Below are 25106 nucleotides of genomic sequence, written 5' to 3'. Positions count from 1 at the left end.
TTTAACATTTTTTAATAAATGGCAAAACAAAACAGGAATGTTCTGGAATTATGCAGGGGCCACGCACTTGACTTCTCAAAATAAATACAATTTACAAAAACATTTATGTTTTCATTGTTGTTAAGACCACAAAACCATAAAGTGTCCACTTTTGAATAACAATATATACACAGTATGACAATTTAACCTGTACATTGTTATGTGCAACTGTATCTTAAGTGAAATCTCTTAATGTGTTATGAATAAATAAAACAACATGACTAACATTTCATGTTAAATTACATTTATTATTGCATACATACAACATCAATTGCTCCATACATAAATGTGCATATCTTATATGCACTTAATTTACTGAACTGCAGTTTTGTGGCTTGTGTATACATACATATAAGGTTAATATCACGGCTTACTACTGGGCTAAAAGCTACAAAGGAACGTTACCTTAAAAAAAGGAGGCAATTAATTCCTATAAAACCTCTTTTCATACATGACTAGTCAAATGTAGTGCTTTCATTACATACAGAACACCTGAACTATGACTTTTAATGCCTAAAGTGGTTACATTGCGTTCATCAGCGCTCATCGAAGGAAGACACAAATTAACCACCGCCTGATACTTGTCTGTATTCTGGAGATATTAATGCGTTGGAATGCAGTTTTGGAATGGTTTTTTGTTAAAATGCACAATCCTACTGGTTCTTCTTCTGACCCCTCTCACAACCACACCAAAAAGACAGTGTCTCACTTTTCAGTGCTGTGAAAATTCAGTCAAAACTCAATTCCCGGTTCTCTTCAACATTTGAAAAACTAAACTGATGTTCAATTTGTACCATAATGTAAACAAGGAACAAGGAAACAAATACTATAGTCACTGTTTTCCTGAAAAACCTGCACACTTTAAACGTAATGACTTGGAGGAACAATAAACATCCAGCGTAATGTGATCAAACGGCAAGAGGAATGAATAAAAAAATAACTACACACACAAAATCAAACAGGGCTGATCATTCAACCATATGCATCTTTACAGTCTGGAATGTTAAACTATTAACATGGTTATGAAAAACAACTCATGCTGAATAATAAAGTTCCCCCACAATGTGGTCATAGTCCTGAAACTTTTAACTCTTAAAAAATCTTTTTTAAACAACACAACGAAAAATAAATGATATTTGTAACTTTAAACATTACACCATTCATAATCCAATATCCAATTGCATTTGTGTTCATTAAAAAGCCTGTTTTTCTTCACAAGAACACTTCTTTAAAACAGCGTGGTGACATAATGCTTTAATGACTCTGGGGTCCAATGACTTGCAACAAAGACATCCCTCAATGATGACATCGCAAACGGCAAGTACACATAAACAGACAGCACACTCCAAAATACAGCACAGTGTTCCTCCACGTAACAATAAATAGATTTATCAAGACTTCAAGAATCAAGGAGCTGTCCATTGAAATAAAAGGTACGATTTCATGGAGCGAACGGGTACAGTACGTCCAGTGCACGAAAAGAAAGCACAACTGCTGCTATGACCAAGACCCCTCATTCCAATGAGAGATCGATGGAACCTACCAAATAAAATGCACACACGACACATGTGTTAAATACAGCCATTCAGTCGTGAGCTTCGGAACTGAAAGCACATATTTATATACACGGATGGACGATGATAGAGAAACAGATATAACAGCTCGCTTTACACAAACATTGCAAACTTTAGCTTCAGTCTGACAGAGAACTTCAGTGCACTTTTAGATATGGCATGTACATACTGCAAATATAAACACAATTTAAGTAGTTTACCCACTAGGAAGACAGTTAACAACTATGAATATGTATCGTAGATATATTTTGAAGAATTTCAAATGCAAAGCAAGTTAGCTGTGCAACGGGATACACTGCGGGGTGGGAGAGGGGTCTATTCCGTGAACATCCAGAAAATCAGACCCAGTAAAGCACAGAAACACGTGTTTGTACTGTGCACATGCCCTCCTAATGCGCAATCTTAACATAGGCAATAGAAACAGGTGAAAGATACATTCGCAATGAGATAAACGACAAAAAATTCTGAACTCAGCTCACAGTCAAGCCCACTTTTGGATAAGATGGCAAAGGACAGGTCTAAAACACAGCCAGGCATTAAAATTTGTGCGTTTTAAACAAATGACAGCATAGGGTTTTCTTCTGCGCTGGGTTACAGAGCGTGAGAAGGAAAGTTGGCTCTCTTGTTACAGGTCATTTAATATGCGTGGGGCTTTATTGGCCAATTAGGTGGCTTGTGATAATGAATGCTTGTGTGATATAATAAATCTGGCCTTTGAACTGTAAAATATTATACATATTTGTGTAAACAGATTAATATGTAGACGACAACAGGCACACACGCTCTCTGCCCCTTTTCTAAAATCTATAAAACATTAATTCAGCTAATCATTTGTCCGCTTCGGGCAAAGAGAGGGCCTGAATACTTTATTTCAGTTTGGATGCATCAGACTTTTATACAAACCATACACAGATAATAGATTCACACAATATTTGCTCCATTTTTACATACACGCTCTCTCTCCGCTCACTGTATCACCTCTCTGTGAATTCATTTCTGGTTGGGATGTGGGCGTTTCTGATGCTGGTATTAGTCCTGTTTGGGTTCGGAGGGGGAATTGCTGGGAATGAGGAGGCAGGAGGAGCCGCCCAGTTGTTGTCCGTGTCAAAAGCAGATTTAGGGAAGCTACTGGGCGGTTGTGGGAAAGCAAGGGATGGAGCAGCGGGTATCAACGGAGGGCCCGTCCCACCTGATGCGGGAGCCGTTGCGGACAGGAGAAAGTCTGAATCCTCATCAAAGGTGACCCACTTCTGGGTCTGTTTGGCTGGGGCTGGTGCCACAGCGGGACCTAAAGACTGTTGCCTGGAGAACGAAGTGGGTAGTGTTGAACTGTGAACCATAGCAGACCTGGCTCTGTTGAGGCCATGTCTGGGCGCTTCATCCTCCTGCTGGGTGAAAAAATCAGGAGTGAGGGCTCGGCGCGGCGAGGACGTCAAGCCACCAGTAAAAGGGTTGGTGCTGCTCGGTCTGGGTTGGGCGTCGGCAAGGAACGGATTGGGGGATGTGCGAAGGGTCTCTTGGGACCTGCTACGGGATGGGAGGGGGGGAGGCAGGAGACACGGAGCGCTGCTGGTGTCTGGAGCTGAAGGGGGGCTTTGCAGGGAGGAGAACAGTGAGAGGGAGCCGGGTAACGTGGAGGAAGAGGATGGAGGGATTGTGGAGGATCGAGGGAGGGAGGCAGAGAATGATGTGTTCTGGAGCAGGGACCGGGTGTTAAGCATATCAAAGGGGTCTAGATTCCATTGTGCTTCTTTTTGGACTCCATTCATGGTTTTGGCCTGAGGAAAGAAAATGCGGACAGTCTACATTATACAGAAAAAGCCTGGTGTGAACCTACAGTACATTATCATAGGAATTAAGAGTCGATATGAAAAAGGCTGGTAGAGGCCAGGAATAGTACCCGCAACATCATGGGCTTTAATTCTATAGGGACAGACATACTGTACATCACATATAAAATGTACATGCAATTAGGGCTGTCACGATTCTGAAATTTGACTGACGATTAATTGTCTTATAAATCATTGCGATTATGACGATTAATTGTCTGTTTTAGGGCTTTGAAGATTATGACGATTAATTGTCTGTTTTAGAGCTTTGACATTTAATTCTCATACATTTTTGATTCAGCGACTGAAACGACCATATTGTTCTGAATACAAGACTGTTTTTTTCTTGGAAATACATCGGAAAACATTGGGTCATCATATATTTAAGGTTTAGGCTTTTACCTGTCAATAATACAACCACCAAATACTTGTAAATTAAGTAAATTGATCAGGTGTGAATTGAAGCCACCATTAAAATACTATCAGTCATAGAAAAGCTTCTAGTCTGTTTTTTTCTCACTTGCAAGACTACAGTAAAATTTTACCTGTGTGTTAATGAAATTTTGGTAGACTGGTTTTCACACTGAGATTCGCTTAAATAATATTAAATTGTACTGCAGGTAATTTGTATGTTTTAGTTTTTTTTTTTAAGTGAGTGTGTTGTGGTGGTACATTTTACAAGTATAACCATGCTTTAGTAACAATATATACACTAAAATATGCAATATGCAGATGCACTACAGCTCCCCCTAGTGTCTTCTATAGAGATGTGCAATAATCGCGATGATCTGAAACCATCGCGATGAGGTCAAACAATCGCGATGAGACGATTATTTAATAATCGTGACAGCCCTACATGCAATGCGATGCAAGTCACTTTAAATTAATAAAAAAATCAGCCAAATGCATGAAAGTAAAATTAAACCAATTTACTTTCTTAATGCGCTTTTAAGGGATAGTTTAAATTCTGTCATCATTTACTCACCCTCTTGTCATTTTAAACATGTATGACTTTCTTCTGCACAGCACAAAAGAAGATATTTTGAAGAATGTTGGTAAGCAAATAACGGCGGTACCCATTCACTTGCATTGGTTTTGTGTCCGTACAATAGAAGTCAATGGTTACCGTCATTGTTCTTCTTTTGTTTTGTTGTTTTGCAGAAGAAAGATAGTCATACAGGTTTAAAATGAAAAGAGGGTGAGTAAATGTACTTGTGTAAATGTTTGGGTAAACTATTTTAACCCTTCTCTTTCAACCAAATATTATTCAGACTTTACATAGACTTTTATGATCCGATCAATTCCCGATACAATCCAGCCCTGGCCTACAGTTTTTCTCATTAAAATCCTGTCAGATGACACAAGCGATTACGTAAATGAATCTGTTTTCATTTCTGTGTCATTTCATGTTGATTTTAAGGTTTTGTTGTAAATCACAGTAACATCTGAATCATATTCATTACAAACAGCAATATAAAGAAATTAAAACACAAATATGATTAGTCTGCAAGTGTCTACTATAGCCACGATGTGTACACTATATATTGCCATCATTACTTTCCTTATCCAACAAAACAAACAATACCAACAACAAATAATAGATGACACTTTTCTTGAACCCCTTGAGTACAATCCATTAACGTCATAAGCAATCAATTAAGTTAAAATCTAAATAGACAGTAGTTCAAGAGTGGTTCAAGTTCACATTTTGAACATAAAAAATACAACATGGTCAAAAGAAAGAGGGAAAACAAGTCTAACATGGAGCGTTCTGTGATGTATGATCACCACATATGAGCGTCGTGACAACAGTAAAGGCTAGAAATGACTTATTTCAGTACCTGTCAACCTGAGGATTGCTCCTGCTAGTGAAAGAAAGAGACACATGCATCAAGAAGAGGAAAACATGACAGTGAGAACCACCTGGACAGCTTGACAGCACTAGTAGAAATGCATGCAGAGGTGGGCAGAAACAAAAAACTAACCTGAGATGTAGGAGACGGAGCAGGAGCGAACTCAGGTGGCAGTGCGTGAGAAGATCGGCTCCTGGGTGGAGGCTTGGGAGAGGCCAGTCCAGGTTGAGGAGTGGCTGAAGCTCCAGCGGATGGTGCCAGGGGGGCCACAGCAGCATGTTGAGGCACCAGAGGGGCAGGAAAGGTGGGCTGCATGGGTGCAGGGAGCTGAGATTGTATGGGTGGGGGCAGCTGGGCTTGAACGGGAGGTTGCATTGGAGAGACATCAGGCTGAGGTTGCATGGGTGATATCATCTGAGGTCTTATGGGACCTGGCAGTGTGGGGGGAGGACCTGGAGGACAAACACAGGGTTATTAAGGTAAGAGTGTTTTTGCATTATATAACCAAATATCAAAGTGATATTTATTTAAGATAAGTAGTACAGACGAACCCAGAGGCAGCTCTGCTGGTTTGCTTTGGGGTTCTGGTGCTCCAGGGTGATTATCAGATGAGGGACGGGGAGCCCCTGGATGAACCTCTGCTGTGGGTCTGGGAGCCCCGGGATGAGCCAGAGGGGGAGGTCTGGCTTGAGGGGGAACACTGATGACTCCTGCTCTGGGTGGAATCTAACAAAAAAGACATAATATATATAAAATATCACTATTACTACATATATTTATAATATATACACACATTTTTCAGTTACGCACCGGTCTTGGGGCACCAACAGGGGCTGACCCAGTCGCCTGACCTCGACCTGAAAAACAAAACATAAGATTTGTAAAATATACAGTATGTAATATTATATATTGCTAACATTACACAATCATCAGCTCCTCTGCAATCTGGTTCCTACTACCAAACGTAATGATTTCAACAGTTTGAAAAGATAACAGCTGAAAAAGTAGGATTAGCAAAAATCTACTATCTTCTCTATGATTTGCTCTTTGTTTGATCTGAAGTGAAACTGGTTTGGGTTTACACTGCTTGGGCATTTGGTAGACCAGTAGACCAAACAAGATCATTTGAATCATGACACTTTGCGTAGATGTGATCCTTAAAGGGACAGTTCACCCCCCCAAAAAATTCATGTCATCATTTACTCACACTGAAGTTGTCCCAAATCTGTATACATTTCTTTGTTCTGATGAACACAGATAAAGATATTTGAAAGAATGCTTGTAACAAAACAGTTCTTGGCCACCATTGACTACCATAGTAGGAAAAACTACAATGGTAGTCAAAAGTGCCCCAGAACTGATTGCTTTCCTACATTCTTCAAAATATCTTCTTTTGTTTTCAAAAAACAAATACATTTATAAAGCCGTTTTACCTAGTATGCTAGTCAATGGTGGCCAAGAACTGTTTGGTTACAAGCATTCTTCCAAATATCTTTCTCTGTGTTCAACAGAACAAAGAAATTGAAAGGGTAACACTTTACAATAAGGTGCTACTATTTAACATTAGTAAATGCATTAGCTAACGTTAGATAACAATGAACAATTTATTTTTTCAGCATTTATTAATCCTTGTTAATGTTAGTTTATGTCAATACAGTTATTCATGTTAATTCATGATGCATTAACTAATGTTAACAGTGACCATGTTTGATTTTAATAATGTATTAGTAAATGCTGAAATGAACACGAATTAACATTAATAAGTGATGTATTAGTATTGTCCATTGTTAGATCATTTTAGCTAATGCATTAACGAATTGTTAATAAATAGCACCTTATTGTAAAGTGTTACCATTGAAAGATTTGGAACAACTTTAGGGTGAGTTAATGAAGACAGAATTTTCATTTTTGGTTGAACTATTCCTTTAAGGTGTTGTACACACAGTAAAGAGTGTCCATATAGTGTGCATAACTGCATCAATTTTCGATAAGTTCAGTTTCTATACATTAAGGTGTGGACGTGTACGCATTTGCCTATTTTGTGCAATGTTTACACATCAGGCCCCTGATGATTCAACCGTAGACTTAAGGAACTCACCAGATGCATCTGCACGTGCTAGCCCTGGGCTTTTTTGTCCTTTTGTCAGCATGATGGGAAAAAATGAATCAAATTATTAACTGTCTTACACATTACACCCTTTGCTAAGGAGAAAAGTCTTTAGGTTTGTCTACACAGTCCTTACCGGTGAGAGATCATTTTTATCCTTCTCTAGGGCTGTGACGATATATCAATTCACACTAATTATACCTGTCTAGGTCGATTTTGAAAACATTGAAAATGCATTGGAAAAATGTAGCACTGTAAGTACCAGGATGATGCACTTTTTCAACCGAAAATATGAAGCGTGGAACTGTGGATACGTCATGCACTCAACGGCCACAGTTTCGCTTATGTTGCCAAAGGCTATCAGACGCTGCTCGAGCAAAACTCTCCTGCAGAGTGATTACGCTTCAATCTGATGATGACTAAAGTATTGCTGGGCAAAACAGATGAAAACTACATTAAATGTACAATGCACAAATAGATTTTTATTCACACGCATTGTGCCGTGCGATTGACATCGTTTGCGCTCGTCTGGGAATCCGATATACTTCCGGTTAGTATAAACCGTTTAGTATTCCATATGGGACGATCCTACCCTTCTAAAATTCACACACCACATGGTTGAGTGTATAGTGCATAGTGTATAGTATGTAGTGATGGGTCGTTCTTGAACGATTCGTTCATTTTGAACGAATCTTTAATGTGACTCGGGAAGAACGAGTCGTCTCGGGGAGTGATTCGTCCACTCGCGCATGCGCATTGCGCAACATTCTATGGGTCCTGTGACAAAAGAACGAACGACTCGAACCCGAAGACTCGAGAGGTGAACTGAGCTGGAATTCTCTTTCCGGCTCAGACGGCATTGGTAAAGCGTAGGGGGCTGTCACGTGATGAACGAACGACTCGAACCCGAAGACTCGAGAGGTGAACTAATCAATTCTCTTTCCGGCTCAGACGGCATTGGTAAAGCGTAGGGGGCTGTCACGTGATGAACGAACGACTCGAACCCGAAGACTCGAGAGGTGAACTAATCAATTCTCTTTCCGGCTCTGACTGCATTGGTTTAGTTTACGAAGCTGTCACGTCGTGAACGAACGAGTCAAACCCGAGGACTTGTCAGATAAGAGGTGTGGTGAGCTATTCATAGACTAAAGACCCAGGTAAACAATGAATTAATCTTTTCTGTTTCTTATAGCATTATAGTTTTGTACTGTTTGTAATGTGATCAACGTTTGCATAAGTAGTAGATGTGTTAGGAAAGTAACATGTAACATTTTAATTATATTTTTCTAAAATGAACGAAATGAACGATATGACTCGAAAAAAGATTCATTCATTTTGCTGAACGAGACTCAAAGGTCTGAGTCAGTAAATTGATCCGAACTTCCCATCACTAATAGTATGTCATTTGGGACAAAGCTTATGTTTGTAAATCACTCTTCATCTGTGTCCCATATTCAGAGTTTTTGCACGAGAGCGCCCACTGGCTTTCGGATTAGAGGGTGACACGGGAGGGGATTTTCAAACCTCCCCGTACCACTCCCCCAAAAAATTCTCGTCCCATCTCCATCCCGCGAAAAAACTGGGGAAAAATCACGTCCCAATCCCAAAAGAATGACTCCCGTTCCCTCCCACTCCCATGTTTTTTGGCCGAAATCTGTCAGTTACAGTAAAAAATACAGTAAGACGGCCCACAAATGTCGGTGAGCACGACAGAGGCATCATTTTCCCAGAGTAGTCGTTGCAGCGTGAGTTTCGGGTCCGACTACATTTAGACTTTCGCGGCTACAGTCTAGTGAGTGCATGGGGAAGCCACCGACTTCTCTTATATTATTGGTGGTTGGCATGCCAACTTGGTGCATTACCGCCACCAACTGTTACGGGTGTGTGGTGCACGTCACTCACTTAACCAGCCACACCAAAGCAAATTTTGTTTATTTATATCAAAGGTATATTTGCGTATTCCCGGTCCCGCCCACTCCCACTGACATTTTTTCCTGTCCCGTTCCAGTCATGAGATTAATAGTGATTTTGTTTCCCATCCTGCGGGATTCCAAAAAATGTCAGCCTCTATTTCGGATGTGGCAGCATTTAACCGTAATTCATTGAGAAACTGAGCATAAAAAATACACAGAATATCTTCCCAGCACTATCCTTCTCTATTCAAGTACAAAAGCTACTTCACCTGTCAACCCAACACTCCACACACTAAACTAAATCAAAACCAGTAAAGCATCTGAGACTTCATGCGCTGCATTAAATAAGTAGTTCACTTCAAAATTTGCCCCCATTCACTCTCCATAGTCATTTTTATTTCTACCATGGAAAGTCAATGGTGGCTAATTTTGAAGTGAACTACTCCTTTAATGTAATGTGGTTTAAACTGGCCATCCAAACATTAAAGTGATAGTTCACCTAAAAATGAAAATTCTTCATTTGCTCAGTTTTGAAATTCCAAACATGTTCATCTGCAGAACACAAAAGAAGGTATTTTGAAGAATGTTGCCGGTAACAAAACAACACGGGCACCTATTGACGTCCACTGTTTAAACACAAAATCACTGAGACGTTTTTCAAAATATCCTCTCATGTGTTCCACAGAAGAAAGACAAGTTTTCTTGTTGGGAGAACAACCCCTTAATCCTAAATCAGTAAAAATTCTTTAAGCAAACACATGAAGTTTCAAGTCATCATACACCAAACAAACACTGCAGACACCTAAATCTACATCTCTTTACCTTCATAATCAGTCACATCAAAATCTAGATTGAGAGGCTCGGCAAAGCCTTTAAAAGAAAATAGTTTCCAAAATAAGACATCATGAGAACAGCACAAAGCCTTATACAATGCAAAACACACTCTGCACTCATTTGTAAAAAACCACACAGCAACAGCTACAACAACACTAGGCTACTGCAAAAGCACAAAACGACCAACATTGTGCAATCCTGTGTGAAAGAGAGTAGGCCAAACACAGTTCGCAGTCACATCTAAACTAGTCAAATACAACAAAAACTGTAGTGAGGAAACACTAGACTACTGATGCATTCACAGCAGTACCTGCTGAATCTTTCCTAACAGGTGTGGGACTTCTCCCTCCTTTGGAAATTATGATTGTAAAATAAAACGAAAACAAATGGAAACATTATCTGATATGACTAATGATGATAATGAACTTTAGTGTTGATGAGTGCGGCGTTTTTTTCTAAAACTATCATGTTAAATCTGTCAGATTGTAGCACCTGAGGGTGGTGGTGGTCTCTGTGGAGGTGCAGGTCGGGCTGGTGGGGCGTTCGGGCGAGGTGGAGGCGGGCGTTTTGGCTCTAGTCCCTGAAAAAGAGCTCCAGCCGGCTGACCCTCAACAGGAGAACCTGAGAGAGAAGAAAACATCTCATCATCACAATCTCACCTTCAGCCTTTAGCTCGGCTTACAGCACCGCAAACCACACTGAAGTCTCGATAACACACAGACACGCACATTGTGAGCTCAGTAACTACTGAAGCACATCAGGATCACCACTGTTATCTGCACTCTTTACCTGCCAGTTCCCTTCTACTGGTTGCTGGGCTTAATCCTCCTTTTAGCAGTGTAAAAACAGAGCAAAATTAACGTACATTGGACGTAGATGTTGTGCATATATCTGCTGTTTTAAGACCAATACCTGGCCCAATGACCCAACCAATCAGAATTTTGAGTCAAAACTAGCCCTACCCTGCGGTGGTCCGGCAGTGCGTGGAGGGGCTCTGCTAGGCCGGATGGGAGGTGCAGGCTCTCCGTGGGTGGGAGACGGACACGGGCTGCTGCGCGGGGATGTGGCGGGGGACACACCCGGCTCCGCGCCCAGTCCAGGCTGCAGGTGCTGGGGTAAGATATCCTCAACCTCCTCATCCACATCACCTGTCCACATCATAAATAATATAAAAACTGTGTACTGGCATCATCTTTACTGTGTTGACAATAAATGTGACAATACCATTATGAATAAATAATTTACTCACCCTCTTGTCATTTCAAACCTGTATGACTTTCTTTCTTCCGCAGAACACAAAAGATATTTTGAAGAATGTTGTTAACAGCCCCCCCATTCACTTGCATTGGTTACAATAGAAGTGAATGGGGGGCTGTGCTGTTCTGTTACCAACATTTCTCAAAATATCTTCTTTTGTGTTCTGCAGAAGAAAGTCATACAGGTTTGAAATGACAAAATGGCGTATAAACGATGACAGAATTGGCATTTTGAAGGTGAACTACTCCTTTAATTTTTACACAAACAAGAGACGGACCTTCCATGTCATACTCTTCACCCATCTCAGAGTTCTCCGCCAGCAGGGTGGAGCTAGTGGATGTTGGGATGTTGCCACAGATTCTCTCCACACTCATTTCCTCCTCGAGACTCTTTATCCAACCAGGACACCTCAAACGGATGTCTACGGTCTTTCCGTTCACCTGCATACGAGGAAAAGTCATTGGTTTTGCCGTGGGCAAGTAAAAATCGTATTGACTTCCAAGTAGAAAAAAACGTATGTGAATCTGACTTTTCATCATTCGTTTGTTTGTTTAACAGAATGAATTTTATTGTAACGTACAGTGGAAGCGCTCAACGACAGAGCAGCCAGAGCGGAGTAGCCCTCCAAAAAGGTCACCCACATTTTCTCCTCGACAAACCTGTTCAGAGAGATAAATAATCACAGATTTAACATCAGGAATATTAATAGATAACATAAAAAGTGATGTAAGCACAAACAACACAATGGAATTCCACCTGATAAGAATGACCTCGCCGAAGCCTGCAAACTTGTCGAGCAAGTCGTCAATCAAAGCATCATCAAAATAATCATCGGGACCAGAAGAGCAGAGAGAGACGAGGATAGTGCCATCAGGTGGACCTTGCAGGCCGATCACTTCTTTATATACCTGATGTCTGGCGTCTGGATCCACCTCGAGTATATCCACATCTATGATGGCCACCACAGGCCTGTAAGGAGAAAGATTTGACTTAGGTAAACTTTTATTAATGTACTTGAGTTTTGATAAATACATTTTAACAACTAGTTATGGAGTAACAAAAACAAATTGACATTGCTCCCTGCAGTACTTCTGAGGCCCACCAGAGGGCAATAGACAATTTGGATAGTGTAAACTTGGTATTCTAGATTTAGTCTCTCTTACCTGTGATCAGAAGTCTTAAGCTCAGCTCTCCCGTAGTACTTGAGATCTCCAGGGCTCCATGGGTACTGGTCTTCCTCATTTACTGGGGCTCCAACTACATTAAGCTCTAACTCTTCCGCTGTAACCCGCAAAACAAGGATTAAATTCCAACTTCAGGGTAGGCAAGTATTGGCCTGTTTTATTATGTATCTCAAGTTTGGTTGACAGATGTTGGACAGATGTCAAAATAATGCGTGTGATGTTTCACCATCATGCTTACCGGTTTTATCAAAGTTCCACTTCCTTCTCCTCCAAAGTATACGGTCGGTCCAGGCGGGTGTGCGGCACTTCTCGCTGGTGTCGTAGTCCTCAGAAAACAGGTCATATTTGTAGGTGGGTGCAAAATCGAGCTTCCCTTCAATAAAACCCCTAAACACCTAGATTTTGAACAGAAAAAAAAGTTTAGAAGAAATGAAAAAAAAAAATTATTCTGCCGATTATTTTTCCACATGCACCTGTCCGGCGTTCTTCTGCTCCACCATTTGATCTCCAGCGATCAGTGCGTCCCAGTTCTGCTGTTTGATCAGCTCCTTCACCTCTTCATTGGGCAGACTGATCCGGTAGTTAAAATCTCCACACCAGAATACGTAATCATGGGAAGCCAGCAGACGACCCTAACATTAAAATAACATGAGTATAAACGACGCAAACGGAACAGAAGTAACACGCTTTCATTACATCATAAACGTTTACCATGGGGAAGGACAGTTTGCGTGAAATCTCATTGTAGTCGTCGTTCCTCTCTTTAACTTGTGATTGACCGGCGGCGAAGTGCGAGCACACGAAGCAGATGCTGGTGGTGTGGAAGAGCATGCGAATGGCCACACCTCCTTTATTACCAGTGGCCCCGCCCATTCCGGTCTTTACTGTATCGACTGCAACATCCCTTTTTGAGGAACAAAATGAAAATCCAGGTAAACAGTTTCTAACAAAAATCCAACAAATCTAAAATGACTGTCAATTTGATGACACAGGTGTGTGAACATACCTGATGAAAGGTGCATGCTGAGGGCGTACGAAGACAAACAGACACACGCCCACCAGCTGTTCCGACGCCAGCAGCACATATCTCTGATCCCGTGAGATGTTCTTCTGTAGCTCGGCAGCCCACAGCTTCTGATTGGTGGTGCTGACAGGAAGGTAGAGGAAATAAATGAGTCCCAGAAATGACACAAAAACAACATCACAAATAAAACTCCATTTTACCTCGCGCTGACGATATTGCCTGCATTCAGCTCCACCATTTCCTCAAAGCCGATAGCAAATATGTCCACAGGGTTAGACTTGCTATCTGCAGGATTAAAGTTAAAAATAAACATGAGCCCACGTGCATGAAACCACTAAAGCATACTAAGTAAACAGGTTTATCATTTGCATCATACCTTGGAATTCTGGGTGACCCGCTTTTTTAGGGGCATCCAGGAGCCAATCGTTGAGAGTGTGGTTACGAAACGCAATGCTACGGAACTGCTTGCCGCCATTTACGTTCCAAGTGCCCACGCACACTCTGATCTTCTTGGGCCGTGTGTATTTGTAGTGGTTCTGACACATACCCAGCAGCACCCTGGGAGAAGCTACAAACACATAAGGCAAATTCTTACCAAAAAACAACAATAAAGGTTTTATGAGCGTATTATTCATACAAAACAACATCATGGTCATGCAACAAATAGTGAGAGAAGAAAATCAACCTGAACATATGACATTGACCGAGCTACAATGAAACACACCAGACAGATTTAATTCTGCCCTTGAAAGTTGGACAAAAAGATACGATGCATTTACGAGACTTCACAACACATAAAGAGGGTGATAAAATGTAAAAAACAAAACAGAGGTGCCAAAATAAACATACAACTGAGTTTATGAAATAAGAACCATAAACAGTTATGGATTTATGGCTGGTCTGTGTATACTGTACCTGACTGTAAAATTGGCTCAGTGACTAACATTGTAAGCAGTGAAGGGAGTAAGAAAGGGAGGGAGAGAGAGAGGGAGGTTAGCCGTTAGACGGATAACACCATTAATCTTACACCCAAAGCAGCCTGGAGCTGCAGATTAGCATGCGACAATAAGGAAATTCATTTCGAATTCTGATGTACTGTACAAGAGTGAATCCATCCACTGCAGAAGACTTACGGTACAAGACCAAAGGTGGAATTTTACCAACTTCAGAAACTTTCAGATCTACCAAACTAAATCTGCCAAGTTTATAAAATCTTTCAACTGGGCAATGTATTTATGTTACATACATAAAAAATGTTCACGTATTTGTCAGAGCATTTTGTCCAAAGCGACTTACAATGCATTCAAGGCATACATTTTATCAAGACTGTCAACAGAAAAAGATTTTTTCCAAACAGGACTGTGGTTTTGTCAGTCGTACCGTACAGGCTGCCGGTCGTGAGGAGGGCTCGTGCTTTATCTGCCAGGTCGCTGTTGAGGGTGCTGCCCAGTCTCAGGATGTCAATGGCTTCCTGTTTAGAGCTGTCAAAGAAGTTGTTCTGGATGGTTCTGGTGACCGAACGAGCTCCGTCTTTCAGCTTTCCACCCTACAAAAGAAAACAAATTCAGTGGGTCTGGACCAAAGTCTAAAAATGTCAACCAAAATACTAAAAAACAAGAGCAAAAACACTTAATGCTAAACTTGAAAGCACCTTCATACTATTCAAAAAGATTATCAGAGGAATCTAATATATTACACACAGCTAAAGCTAATAGTTTAAGGTCTAGCTAGTTTACAGACTTTTATAAAAAAAGAGCTGTATAAAATAATTGATATTTGATATTCAAGGTTTATAAAGAGGACTGATTAAAAGTTTAGAGTATGAAATATAGCTGCATTTAGCGGTGAGGTTGCGAATTGCAACCAACAACTCTTATAACCCCCTCCCTTTCGAAGCACTATGGTGGCTGACACTTTGCTGAAAGAGACGTATTTACGATACGCGCTCTATAGAGAGCAGTTTGTCCATTTAGGGCTACTGTTGGAACAACATGGTGAATTCCATGCAAGGGGACCCGCGGTTTATGTAGATAGAAATAGCTCATTTTAAAGTTATAAAACATAACGCTTCATTATGTAAGGTCTTTATACACCTCTGAAGACATAATTATGTACATTATATTGCATTTCTGTCAATAGATCCTCTAAAAAATGACACACAGCACCTTTAAAGTAATCTCTTTCCTCACAAAAAATAAGAAACACAAAGCGGAGTGGACAGAAATGGACAAAACAAAATTAATAACATCACATCATAATAACTCCCACAACTAGCTACTGTCAAACTTACCACACAAGAAGAAGAAAATCCAAAGGAAAGCAAGGAAAAACAGCACATACATGAGTTTAAAGAGCGAAAAAAGCACAGACACCACCATTTTAGCTCTCCAATAGCACCTTATCCACTTACTTCACCCAAAAAATAAAAACGTAATCAAATAGGACTACACATCAATATCTTCAAATCTCATTGGTTTCGCTGCGTCTCATTACAAAATATCACACAGTTTGTCTACTTACCAGACACATAAAAACCAATGAGACTTGAGGTTTTAGTGTGTCGTCATACTTTAATATTTAGTGCTTGTTTAGTGGAATTAAAACAAGCACATAATTTAACGTTTTCTCACACATTTGTTTTGTTTCTCTTCAGAAGACATTAACCCACTGGAGTTGAATGGAGGCTTTTTACCCTTATGACAGCAGAATTCAACTGCGTCCGCATCTATAATTCAAAAATCCACACAATGACTTCCAGTGGAGTTCAACATATCACATTGCAGCTCATTTGGATAAAGCTAAACTCTCTGTCACAGCTCCAACAGTCCAGCCGCCTCAAATCGCCAACTCTCATTAAAAATGCATGGCTTCTGGTTGCTCTTCTGCTGCAAATCGGTATCAGTGTGAACACCCTTTTACAGTACATTAATTACAGGAGACAATTCCCAGGAGCCACCCCGACTGAAGTATCTTGCTCAAGAACACAATGACGATGATTCTAATTTCTACGCCACAAACCTTTGCTTTGCCATCCAGAGCGCCAGTGCCTGCGTAGATCTTGCTGATCGAGTCTCCATTGGTAGACCACATGGTACGGAAGACTTCCTGAAACCGTGCGACCAGCTGAGGCTTCTCAGTCAGACCCATGTCTTCCAACTGTTGTGGAAGCATCTGAACAACATAAACAGAAAGTAAATAAAAAACAGAAAAATCAAGAAAACACAGTAAGTATTTGCAAAAGTTAATAGAATTTGCCTCAAGCGCAATAAAGGCCTGGACGCTGTTGGTCCTGTCCAAGCAGTCCAGACAATTGGAACGAATGGACCCAGATTGACATCTGTGATGGAAAAAGAACTATATGTTAATATTATGATAACAATGCCTGCATATTCATGTAAACATAGACATCTGAGAGCCAAATTTAAATATGGTGGAACTCCTGTCATCTCATTCTTGCGTGTCCCGTGACGAAACCAGACCTATTATAAAGTACAGTACAATACCTCACCTCTTAATGGCAGATTCTGCCGAATAGCTGAAGAAACCACATTCCTCTAGAAATTTGCTAATCTGAGGTTTCAGAACAGTGTTGAGCTTTTCAGTCTTCCCGCCTTTAACCATCTGATGATAGTCAAAGTTCAACATTTTCACAGCGTTGGCATGATCTGAAGCTTTCAGGTGACTCTGTGGGCGAAGACAAAGACCGTCTCTACAGAGCGAAGGAAGCTTAACAATCACATGTGCAGTGCAAACCAATGGCATTAAAGTACTTAGCAGGACACTTTTCAGTGTTTAAATTAACAAATCACCTGGAATGCTTTGCTTAGCATGTGCTCGCCCTCCTTCATACCAAGCAGGTTGATGATCAACTGTTTGCCATACAGCATCCTCAAAGCACTAAAATGTCTGGAAAGGTGACATCACACAGGCTTAATACACATTTATACAAACTGTAAAGCATATTCAAACAAAACAAAAAAATAGGATTAGCCAAAAACAAACAAAAAACAAGGACATTAAGAAATCAGAATTTAGGCTGTAAAATAAATACAAAGGGTTCCTTTAAACAAAGCAAGTTATAAAGACAGATCAATGAATCAATAGATCATTAGGAATGGCTAGGAGGAAACAAATGTGTTGTCTGCATCTACTTCCACTTTCATCACAACCTGACTCAGCACTCCAGGGAACAAAGCAGTGACTCATGATGAATAAAGAATGTCCATCATGCTCTGTGTGAGGAACAGTGGAAAGAGCCAGGGCAGCTTAACAATGAATCGTGCCACTGCTGTTATTACACATATTCAACAAAAGGTTTTCTTAATGCTAATTTCTATCATTCCATAAAAAAAGTCAGATCAGCTCTGAATTGCAACCTATGATTGCATCCCATGCTTTGTATGATACTCATGTAAAGCACTGGGAAGGAGTCATGATGTTATTGACTTGCTCCTACCTAACCAATAATTTACAACAGCAGACCTCCTTTAGGTTGGTTTCACATTTAGTTCGATTGCCTGGTCCGAACCTAGTTCGATTGCTCCACCCCCTGCCCCCGCTGGACTGCGTTCATATCATTGTTTGGGGTACGAACCGCAGGTTGTTTGCGCCATGAAGCCTGCAGCTGTTTACCCTGTCGCTTGTAACGACGACGCAGGAGAAGACGGCAAAATGCATAACATTGCTCGCTTCACTTTTATACATTTATGTTTTTGAACCTCTAGTTTTGTTTCCAAAGCTTCTGTACATAACGGCATTTTCGTCTGTCTCACGAACGTACCGCAAAAGCTCTTAAAAACACTGAAGGCGAACAGAAATGAGATATACAGCTCTCTGCATGGAGCGTGTCAGTCACGCTCGTCAGAAAAGTAAGGGAAACACACACACAAGCACAAATTTTTACCAAATAATACGTCATTAATAGGTTCACTTCCGTGATTTGGTTCATATCAGTAGCGAAGCGTACTGGAGTTCACATGAACCGCACCCCAGACCTCCCTTTTTAAGCAGACTCGGGTACAATTCGCGGGTGCGCACCCGGGTTCGGAAGACAGCGTTCCTATCATCCAAACAAACCAAACTCTGACGTTAATCGAACCCGGGTGCGCACCAAAACCGCTAAGGTGAAACCGCCCTTAGACTCGAATGGTGAACATGAATGGTTTTCCATAAATTATGTGTTTTGACAATAAATTACAAGACAGTTACTGCCATGATCATTCAAATACTATAGTTTGCCGTGAGCAATGTACCAACAAATGTGGGTAATTATGTTTGTGTGATATTTGATAGTTTTGTGTAATAAAAGAATATTCCGTCAAATTATACTGCTTGAGGGCTGCTTGATATATAAAATATAGCAAGCGTGCATATCGCAATGGTTTGCAATAACTGAATGGTTTTACAAAACGAACAACTAGTAGCAACTAGTCTTGGTTGTTTGTATAACCAGTTGTAATTATGCGATATTGAAGAAATATGATATGTGAAAACTTGCTAAAATAATGCAATATATACAATATGCAAATACAATAATGATTTAGTTTGTAAAACCAATTTGAACTATGTTTAAATATATTTAAAAACTGAAAATGATGTAACCAACATACATGTTTCACTTTCTTTCATTGATCATTTTCCACCTGTCAGAACATGCATATACTTGTGAACACACAGATACTACAGGGTTTTTCCTGGCTCAAAATGAGGCTGAGGTGGTGCCATGCTGATCTTGTACACACACGTAGGCCTACCGTACCTTTAAGTGGCTTAACCAAAGTGACTGAGTTTGACATATTAAAATGTCAAAAAGTTCTAATAAAATTAGATAAAAATGACAATTATTAAGTTATATAAAACATTACTTTTATTCAACCAAACAGAAATGTTTTTTTAATCAAATAAAGCTTTTTTATCATTTCAACTATGAAATAACCGCCAAAGTAACCGCCTCCGATTTCTCTATGCAGGAAAAACCCTGTACTAATATTCACATGACAGTCTCGCTGCTATTTGCATCCACCTTAAACTTTAACTATTTCTGCAAATCTATACGCATGACAGATCTCCCCATCTAGAATAGGATTAGAGCAGGTGTGAACTAAAAAACACACTCAGCAAGCATTAATGGTTGAACGTGAGACAGAACAGCTGGATCTTGGCACCATCCAGAACCAGCAAAACTGTAATTACCTCTCAAAAGCCGGTGCGTTTGCTTCAAAACCACGAGACAGCTTGACACGGTGGGAACCGACCTAAAACACACAAAAATTGTCACTTCAGTGTTTATTTCATTTTTGGGATATGAAAAATGAAGCCATATACAGTGAGGAATAAAGACACAGATTAGAGCCAGATGTAAGTCGGAATGCCTGCTGACTGGAGTTGCGTTGGAAGATGCAGTTTAAGAAATAATCTCAAGAGGGAAGATTTCAACAATCACTTTATAAGCTCACTAAAGCCTGAAGATATCTAAAGATTTAGATCTAGATTTAGAAACCTGGCCAAACCAGATATGTGCTCTAGGTAACAGTCTAAACTTTGTTGGTTAGATACAGCTATTACTGGCAACTGGAAGTCAATTATTGCTTCAATGCATGACATTTAACTAACCGCTCTCACATCCTTTGGTGTAATGTATTATCTTCACACCTAGGACCATAAATGGCTTGCTACACAAAGGCTATTACTACTAGCTTCTCATTTCTTGCAGTTATCAACTAAAATGGTCAAACTTTCATAACACAATTACTTCCTTTCGCTATACAATTCATTTAGCGTGTTTTAGTTTCTTACTATGTAAATCTAAGATAGTCTTTATATATTGTACTTGTCAATCACATTTATCATTTTGCATCATTAACTTTTTTTTTTACACATTTTTATTTTGATTCTAACATTTTCAAACGGTCCGGATCTAAAGTGGGCCATTGACTTGCATGTTGGAGTCCCACCCAATTCTGCTTGTTCCCTCTGCAGGTCCCTGTCATTAATATTTCATTCATACAGAATGGCAGCAGGGACAAGCTCACATTACCCTGAGCTTTCTTCGAACCGAGAAAAGGTATCCTGTGGCAATTCTACAGTACTTCCTTTATTTTGCTCTTTGCTTCGTGACACGCAACCACTGCAGTGACACCAATGCACTCCATGAAGACAATGTCTTCCTTCATGACTTGAAATGTCGTAACCATTACCAACAGTGGATTTAAACTGCGAAGAACACCAGTTGTTAAACAGCATTAATGTTTTGTAATGCACATCATCAAGGTCTGTGGAAATCCTTGCAGCAACCTGAAACCTGTTGTTCACCCGAAAATTAGTTTTCTGCAAGTTCATGATGTTCCGAACACACGTGACATTCTTGAAAAGTAAGAAGATATTCTGTGAGTCTGTATGTTTGGAATAACATAAAAGTGAGTAATAATTTTTTGGTGAACGGTCACCTTACCAGATTCCCGCTAAAAGCAGAGATGATAACGTGTATGCAATGCCAGGAGAAAGACTTCCTTAATTCGATTTCACAATGAATTAAACAGAGTCTGGCTCCTTTCCCAAATGAATCACAGCCCGTTCAACTGACATTGCACAAACCCTTGGAAGCAAAGAGCAGACCAGACAGAACTAAGCCATTGAAATACCAGCTGTTGGTTCCCATGAGGTCCTTTTGCTTCTCGACTTTGATTCAGCTGCAACAAAATCCCCTGAAACGAGTTTTTCTGATAATATGAATAGAGGGGGTAAGCATTGGCCACATGTTATGAACCGGAAATATAAGAAATTGTTTATTATGGTTACTCGCACAGGCTTGGAACACCAACAAGCTGGGATATAACTCGATAGAGGACAATGCACATGTTGTCTCAATCTGATTCCGAGTACAAGCGTCATATTGATTTAAGGTTTTACCATACCTGAATACCCGGCTGCTCCCAGAATAAAGGTATTGACCCTCGGATCTGAATGAAGGATGACACTTTGTCGTCAAGAAAAATAACCTGTAGGTAACAAACAAAACGATGTATGAATCCTACATAAGGTACCATTAAGGAAGTGAGATTAAAGGTGACTCAAGGATGACTCATACTGTTGGCACACCTGTTCAGTCTCAACAAAGTTGGCCACCTGACCATCGTCATTTGCTCCCCGGACGTTGAAACGAGTGCCTGCCCGCTCAGAGCTAAGCCGAGAGATCACGCAAGCCTTGGCCTGCTTGTGCCCAGCGTAAATGGTGCGGATCTCGACTCCTCCACACATTAACCTCAACAGCCAATCATCACAGTTCACCCCATAATGCTTGAGATGGAGATGCAGGGACTGATTCCTGTAAACAAATTATGTATTATATAACCACTATATATACACTTTGGGAATTTTATTTGATGAACTTAAATTAAAACATATAAACTCACCAGAAAAATCGATTGTCAGATGTATCTTCTCGGATTCTACGGTGTGCGTTCAAGCTGAGGTCCAGACTCACTCCGGTGGAGGACCAGGCAAAGTAGAAGTTGCCAGAGTTTAGGACTTTCCTGACATCCGCAATCCGGTCCTCATCTGTAGGGTCGTTCTTAAGAGAAACAAACTCTGTGCCAGTTACACGAAAGACTTCAGAATCCTGAACTTTGCCAACAGAACTGCATCCTGTCACGACCACCAGACTGTGCAGCATAGAATCCCCTACGGAAGAGAGTAAAGATAAATAATGCAATAATAATGTTTTAATGTATTAATAAAAGACTACACTGTTTCTCACGCCATTTACCACCCATGAAGTTTTGTTCTGCTAAGTATTATACTCAGTGTTTTGGTGAGATTTCCATTATCATTATAAAGATCAAGGTTGTTCCTGTAATCTGTCGCCAATGGGGATTTGTTTATGTTGTGATGACAAACACATAAAAAAGACAAAATGTACCGAGGTTAAGACGAAGAACTCCAAGGATTCCATAAGCATCCAGCATTTTGGTGTATGCTGTTTTAATGGTCTCTTTCTCAGCTGCAGCTGTAAATTACATTAAGGCATATTTTGATACGCACAATCATATTTATTTGCAATGACTGATATTAAAGACGGCAGCTATACAAATGACAATCATATTACAGTCATAAATAATACATCTTACTTCTCCATCTAGTTATAAAACCTTTAATTGTAGAATGTGTCAGTGGATGATTGTATTACATTTTTAGATTTCAAATAAAATCCAATTAAAGACGAACAATTTGGACAGTCTTACACAGTACAGCAACAGCTCCAGACTCAAACATCAGGCATTCCTCTCGATTTCTGGTTTCCACAATCACACTGTATGGAGGCGGGTCCAGTTTATGATAAATACGATAACCTTTGCTGAAAGCCATGGCTGGACACAACCTGTTTTAATGCTATATGAGGAAAAACACACAGGTTTACTTCTCTATTACAAACCATAACATACAAAGGATTGAAATGGTTTCAAGCGGCCTGATTCAGACGAGCAGGTGCATCAAATGCCGCATCATGTAAGAGCTTTACAAACGCAGTCTGTCAAGATGTTACCGCTGCCGAAAATAAAACAAACCAAGAGATTTGCACTATTCATGCAATTGTTAACACACGTTCTCCTTGTGGATTTACTTTAGGAAGCATTTAAGAAAACATCGTATCATCAAGCCACTATTTAGCAGAAAAACAACACAAACCCGTTGATAAATGTTCAATGTAACATTTAAATGCGTGTTAGTTTACGCGGCTTTATTACTGATGAGATACAGAACGCACCCAAATACCAGCAAAGACGAAGCATCCTCCTGACACATAAAATGTCGGGCTTAAATCAAACGAACTATGCAAATGCAGACAATGACATTGGGCTCATTTCAATGTCTAACCACATACAGTAAGATCTGCAATGCAAATCTATGAATATGTTAAAAATTCGTGCAAATACATCACTGTCTAACCTTGGGCCACTGTCTCAGCGTGAGGGTGAAGGTTAATTCGCATGATATAAATAATCATCCATGTGATAAATACGATAAGGAAGATCAGGGCCTCACTTGATCACTGAACTGTCAAAATTGACGGTTAAAACTGACTGACAGCGCTTAAAGCATTTAACGTCAGCAGGTTGCCTTATGATAATCAACACTAACGGCTAACATTATTAGCCTGCTAGCTTTCGTCGCATTCCTGAAACGTATAAAAATTTGCATTATTGCAGCTTTCAGCGCTAGATTAGGTAGGTTTATACATTATAGGTGCAAAAGCAATAATTTTGTTCTTCATTTATAAAGATGCTTGGTAGTGAGATCTATGGTCTTAAGTAAATTACCTGTCAGAGCTGTGTCTGTTTTCCCCCGGTTGGAAATTGTCTGTGGCTAAAGCAAGAAAACGCCTAGCGGTAGCGAGGCAGGTAGTTCAACCACAGAAATACAACTGAAACCTAGAAAAGACAACGGGAGCTGTGTTGTAGTTACGTTCCTGGACACTTCCGGTTCTTAAATTTGAGTCGTAAAGGGAATAACTGGCCATTCTGGGCCGAGATGCTCTCCCTCTTCTGACAATATTTGATCAAGACGCATTATATTATTTTTTTCACGTCCAGTTTTAATTCAGTTTATTTATCTAGACCCCGCCTACTATGTAACATTACGCCTACTCAATTTTACCGTAACGCTTGATGTAGCAGAGTCTTTTTATTGCAATACTATAAATGTACTTTATAGTTTAAACATATGTGTCGTTGGAATTGTAAGAATTCCGACCAGATACAAAAACAAAGACACAAAAATTCATGTAAACAGATACAACTTTTGATTTAAAAATTGTATCAGTAAATGCTGAAATTAACATACACTAGGAATAATAAATATTGTGCAAGTATTGTTCATTGTTAGTTCATGTTTTATTAATTAGTTCATTGTTAGTTCAATGCATTAAGTGAAGTTAACAAGCACAACCTTATTACGAAGTGTTACCATAATAGTAATAAATACAAATATTGATGTGTTTTTAGGGACCTTGAAATTATAAAACACGAAGGGGTGTTAGAACAAAGCCACAAAAATCTGTTTAATATTCTCACTCAAAATTCATAATTTTAAAGTTTCATTTGAAAAAAAAGTTGTATATTATTTGTTTTAATTACTAAAAGTAAAAATTATTACATATCATGAGGTATGATTATGATATATGACAAAAAGTCACATGTGACATTTGACAAAATTTTGTCATATCTCCAAATATATGAGGATTCAAACCTCACATATTATAATCATCCTTTTTGTAGAACAATAAAATTTAAATATATATATTTTGAGTGTGAATCTTAAGGAGGCTGTTGTTTTCAAGTAAAGCAACATAAAATGCGCTTGTGTGGAAATTACATAGCCCCCGACGCCGTTCAACCACACAACCCCGCCCATCTGCAATAATTGGCAGCCTAACCAGCCAATCACTTAGAGTTCTCAAAATCGATTGACCAATCAGATTATTACGGGAAGCAAAC

General features: G+C 39.8%; 1 protein-coding gene across 10 annotated transcripts; it reads right to left on the bottom strand.

Annotated features, from left to right (window-relative positions):
* Positions 1 to 1931: 1931 nt before the first annotated feature.
* On the bottom strand, positions 1932 to 24146 carry synj1 (synaptojanin 1). Of its 10 annotated transcripts, none has more exons than XM_057320734.1 (32): positions 23931 to 24146; positions 22854 to 23001; positions 22532 to 22618; positions 22026 to 22293; positions 21712 to 21937; positions 21528 to 21611; positions 19807 to 19868; positions 17424 to 17520; positions 17123 to 17298; positions 16870 to 16951; positions 16633 to 16785; positions 14995 to 15160; positions 14530 to 14553; positions 13991 to 14182; positions 13815 to 13899; positions 13597 to 13737; positions 13302 to 13494; positions 13064 to 13222; positions 12829 to 12985; positions 12570 to 12687; positions 12163 to 12375; positions 11987 to 12065; positions 11684 to 11846; positions 11112 to 11297; positions 10939 to 10977; positions 10642 to 10770; positions 7394 to 7432; positions 6106 to 6152; positions 5847 to 6021; positions 5428 to 5747; positions 5284 to 5307; positions 3279 to 3391 (listed from the first exon to the last, which is right to left on the bottom strand). In XM_057320734.1, exons 2-31 carry the CDS (start codon positions 22975 to 22977, stop codon positions 5287 to 5289), a joined length of 4005 nt encoding a protein of 1334 aa, XP_057176717.1. In that variant the 5' UTR covers positions 22978 to 23001; positions 23931 to 24146; the 3' UTR covers positions 3279 to 3391; positions 5284 to 5286. The 10 variants fall into 10 exon arrangements, with proteins under 10 accessions (XP_057176710.1, XP_057176712.1, XP_057176715.1 ...); XM_057320735.1 differs by having other exon boundaries at positions 5284 to 5304; XM_057320727.1 differs by lacking the exon at positions 5284 to 5307 and having other exon boundaries at positions 1932 to 3391.
* Positions 24147 to 25106: the final 960 nt, after the last annotated feature.

The sequence above is a fragment of the Triplophysa rosa genome, linkage group LG22 (genome assembly GCF_024868665.1).
Source record: "Triplophysa rosa linkage group LG22, Trosa_1v2, whole genome shotgun sequence".
Taxonomy (NCBI): Eukaryota; Metazoa; Chordata; class Actinopteri; order Cypriniformes; family Nemacheilidae; genus Triplophysa; species Triplophysa rosa.
The sequence above is the reverse complement of the archived record's forward strand: the minus strand, read 5'-3'. Positions and strand labels throughout refer to the sequence as shown.

Coding starts and splice junctions, on each gene's coding strand:
- synj1 (XM_057320727.1), bottom strand. CDS start 22,977: ATGGCTTTCAGCAAAGGTTATCGTATTTATCATAAACTGGACCCGCCT. Junction 22,619..22,853: donor TGGAGCTGTTGCTGTACTGT/GTAAGACTGTCC, acceptor TGTAATTTACAG/CTGCAGCTGAGAAAGAGACC. Junction 16,952..17,122: donor GCAGAATCTGCCATTAAGAG/GTGAGGTATTGT, acceptor TTTCCATCACAG/ATGTCAATCTGGGTCCATTC.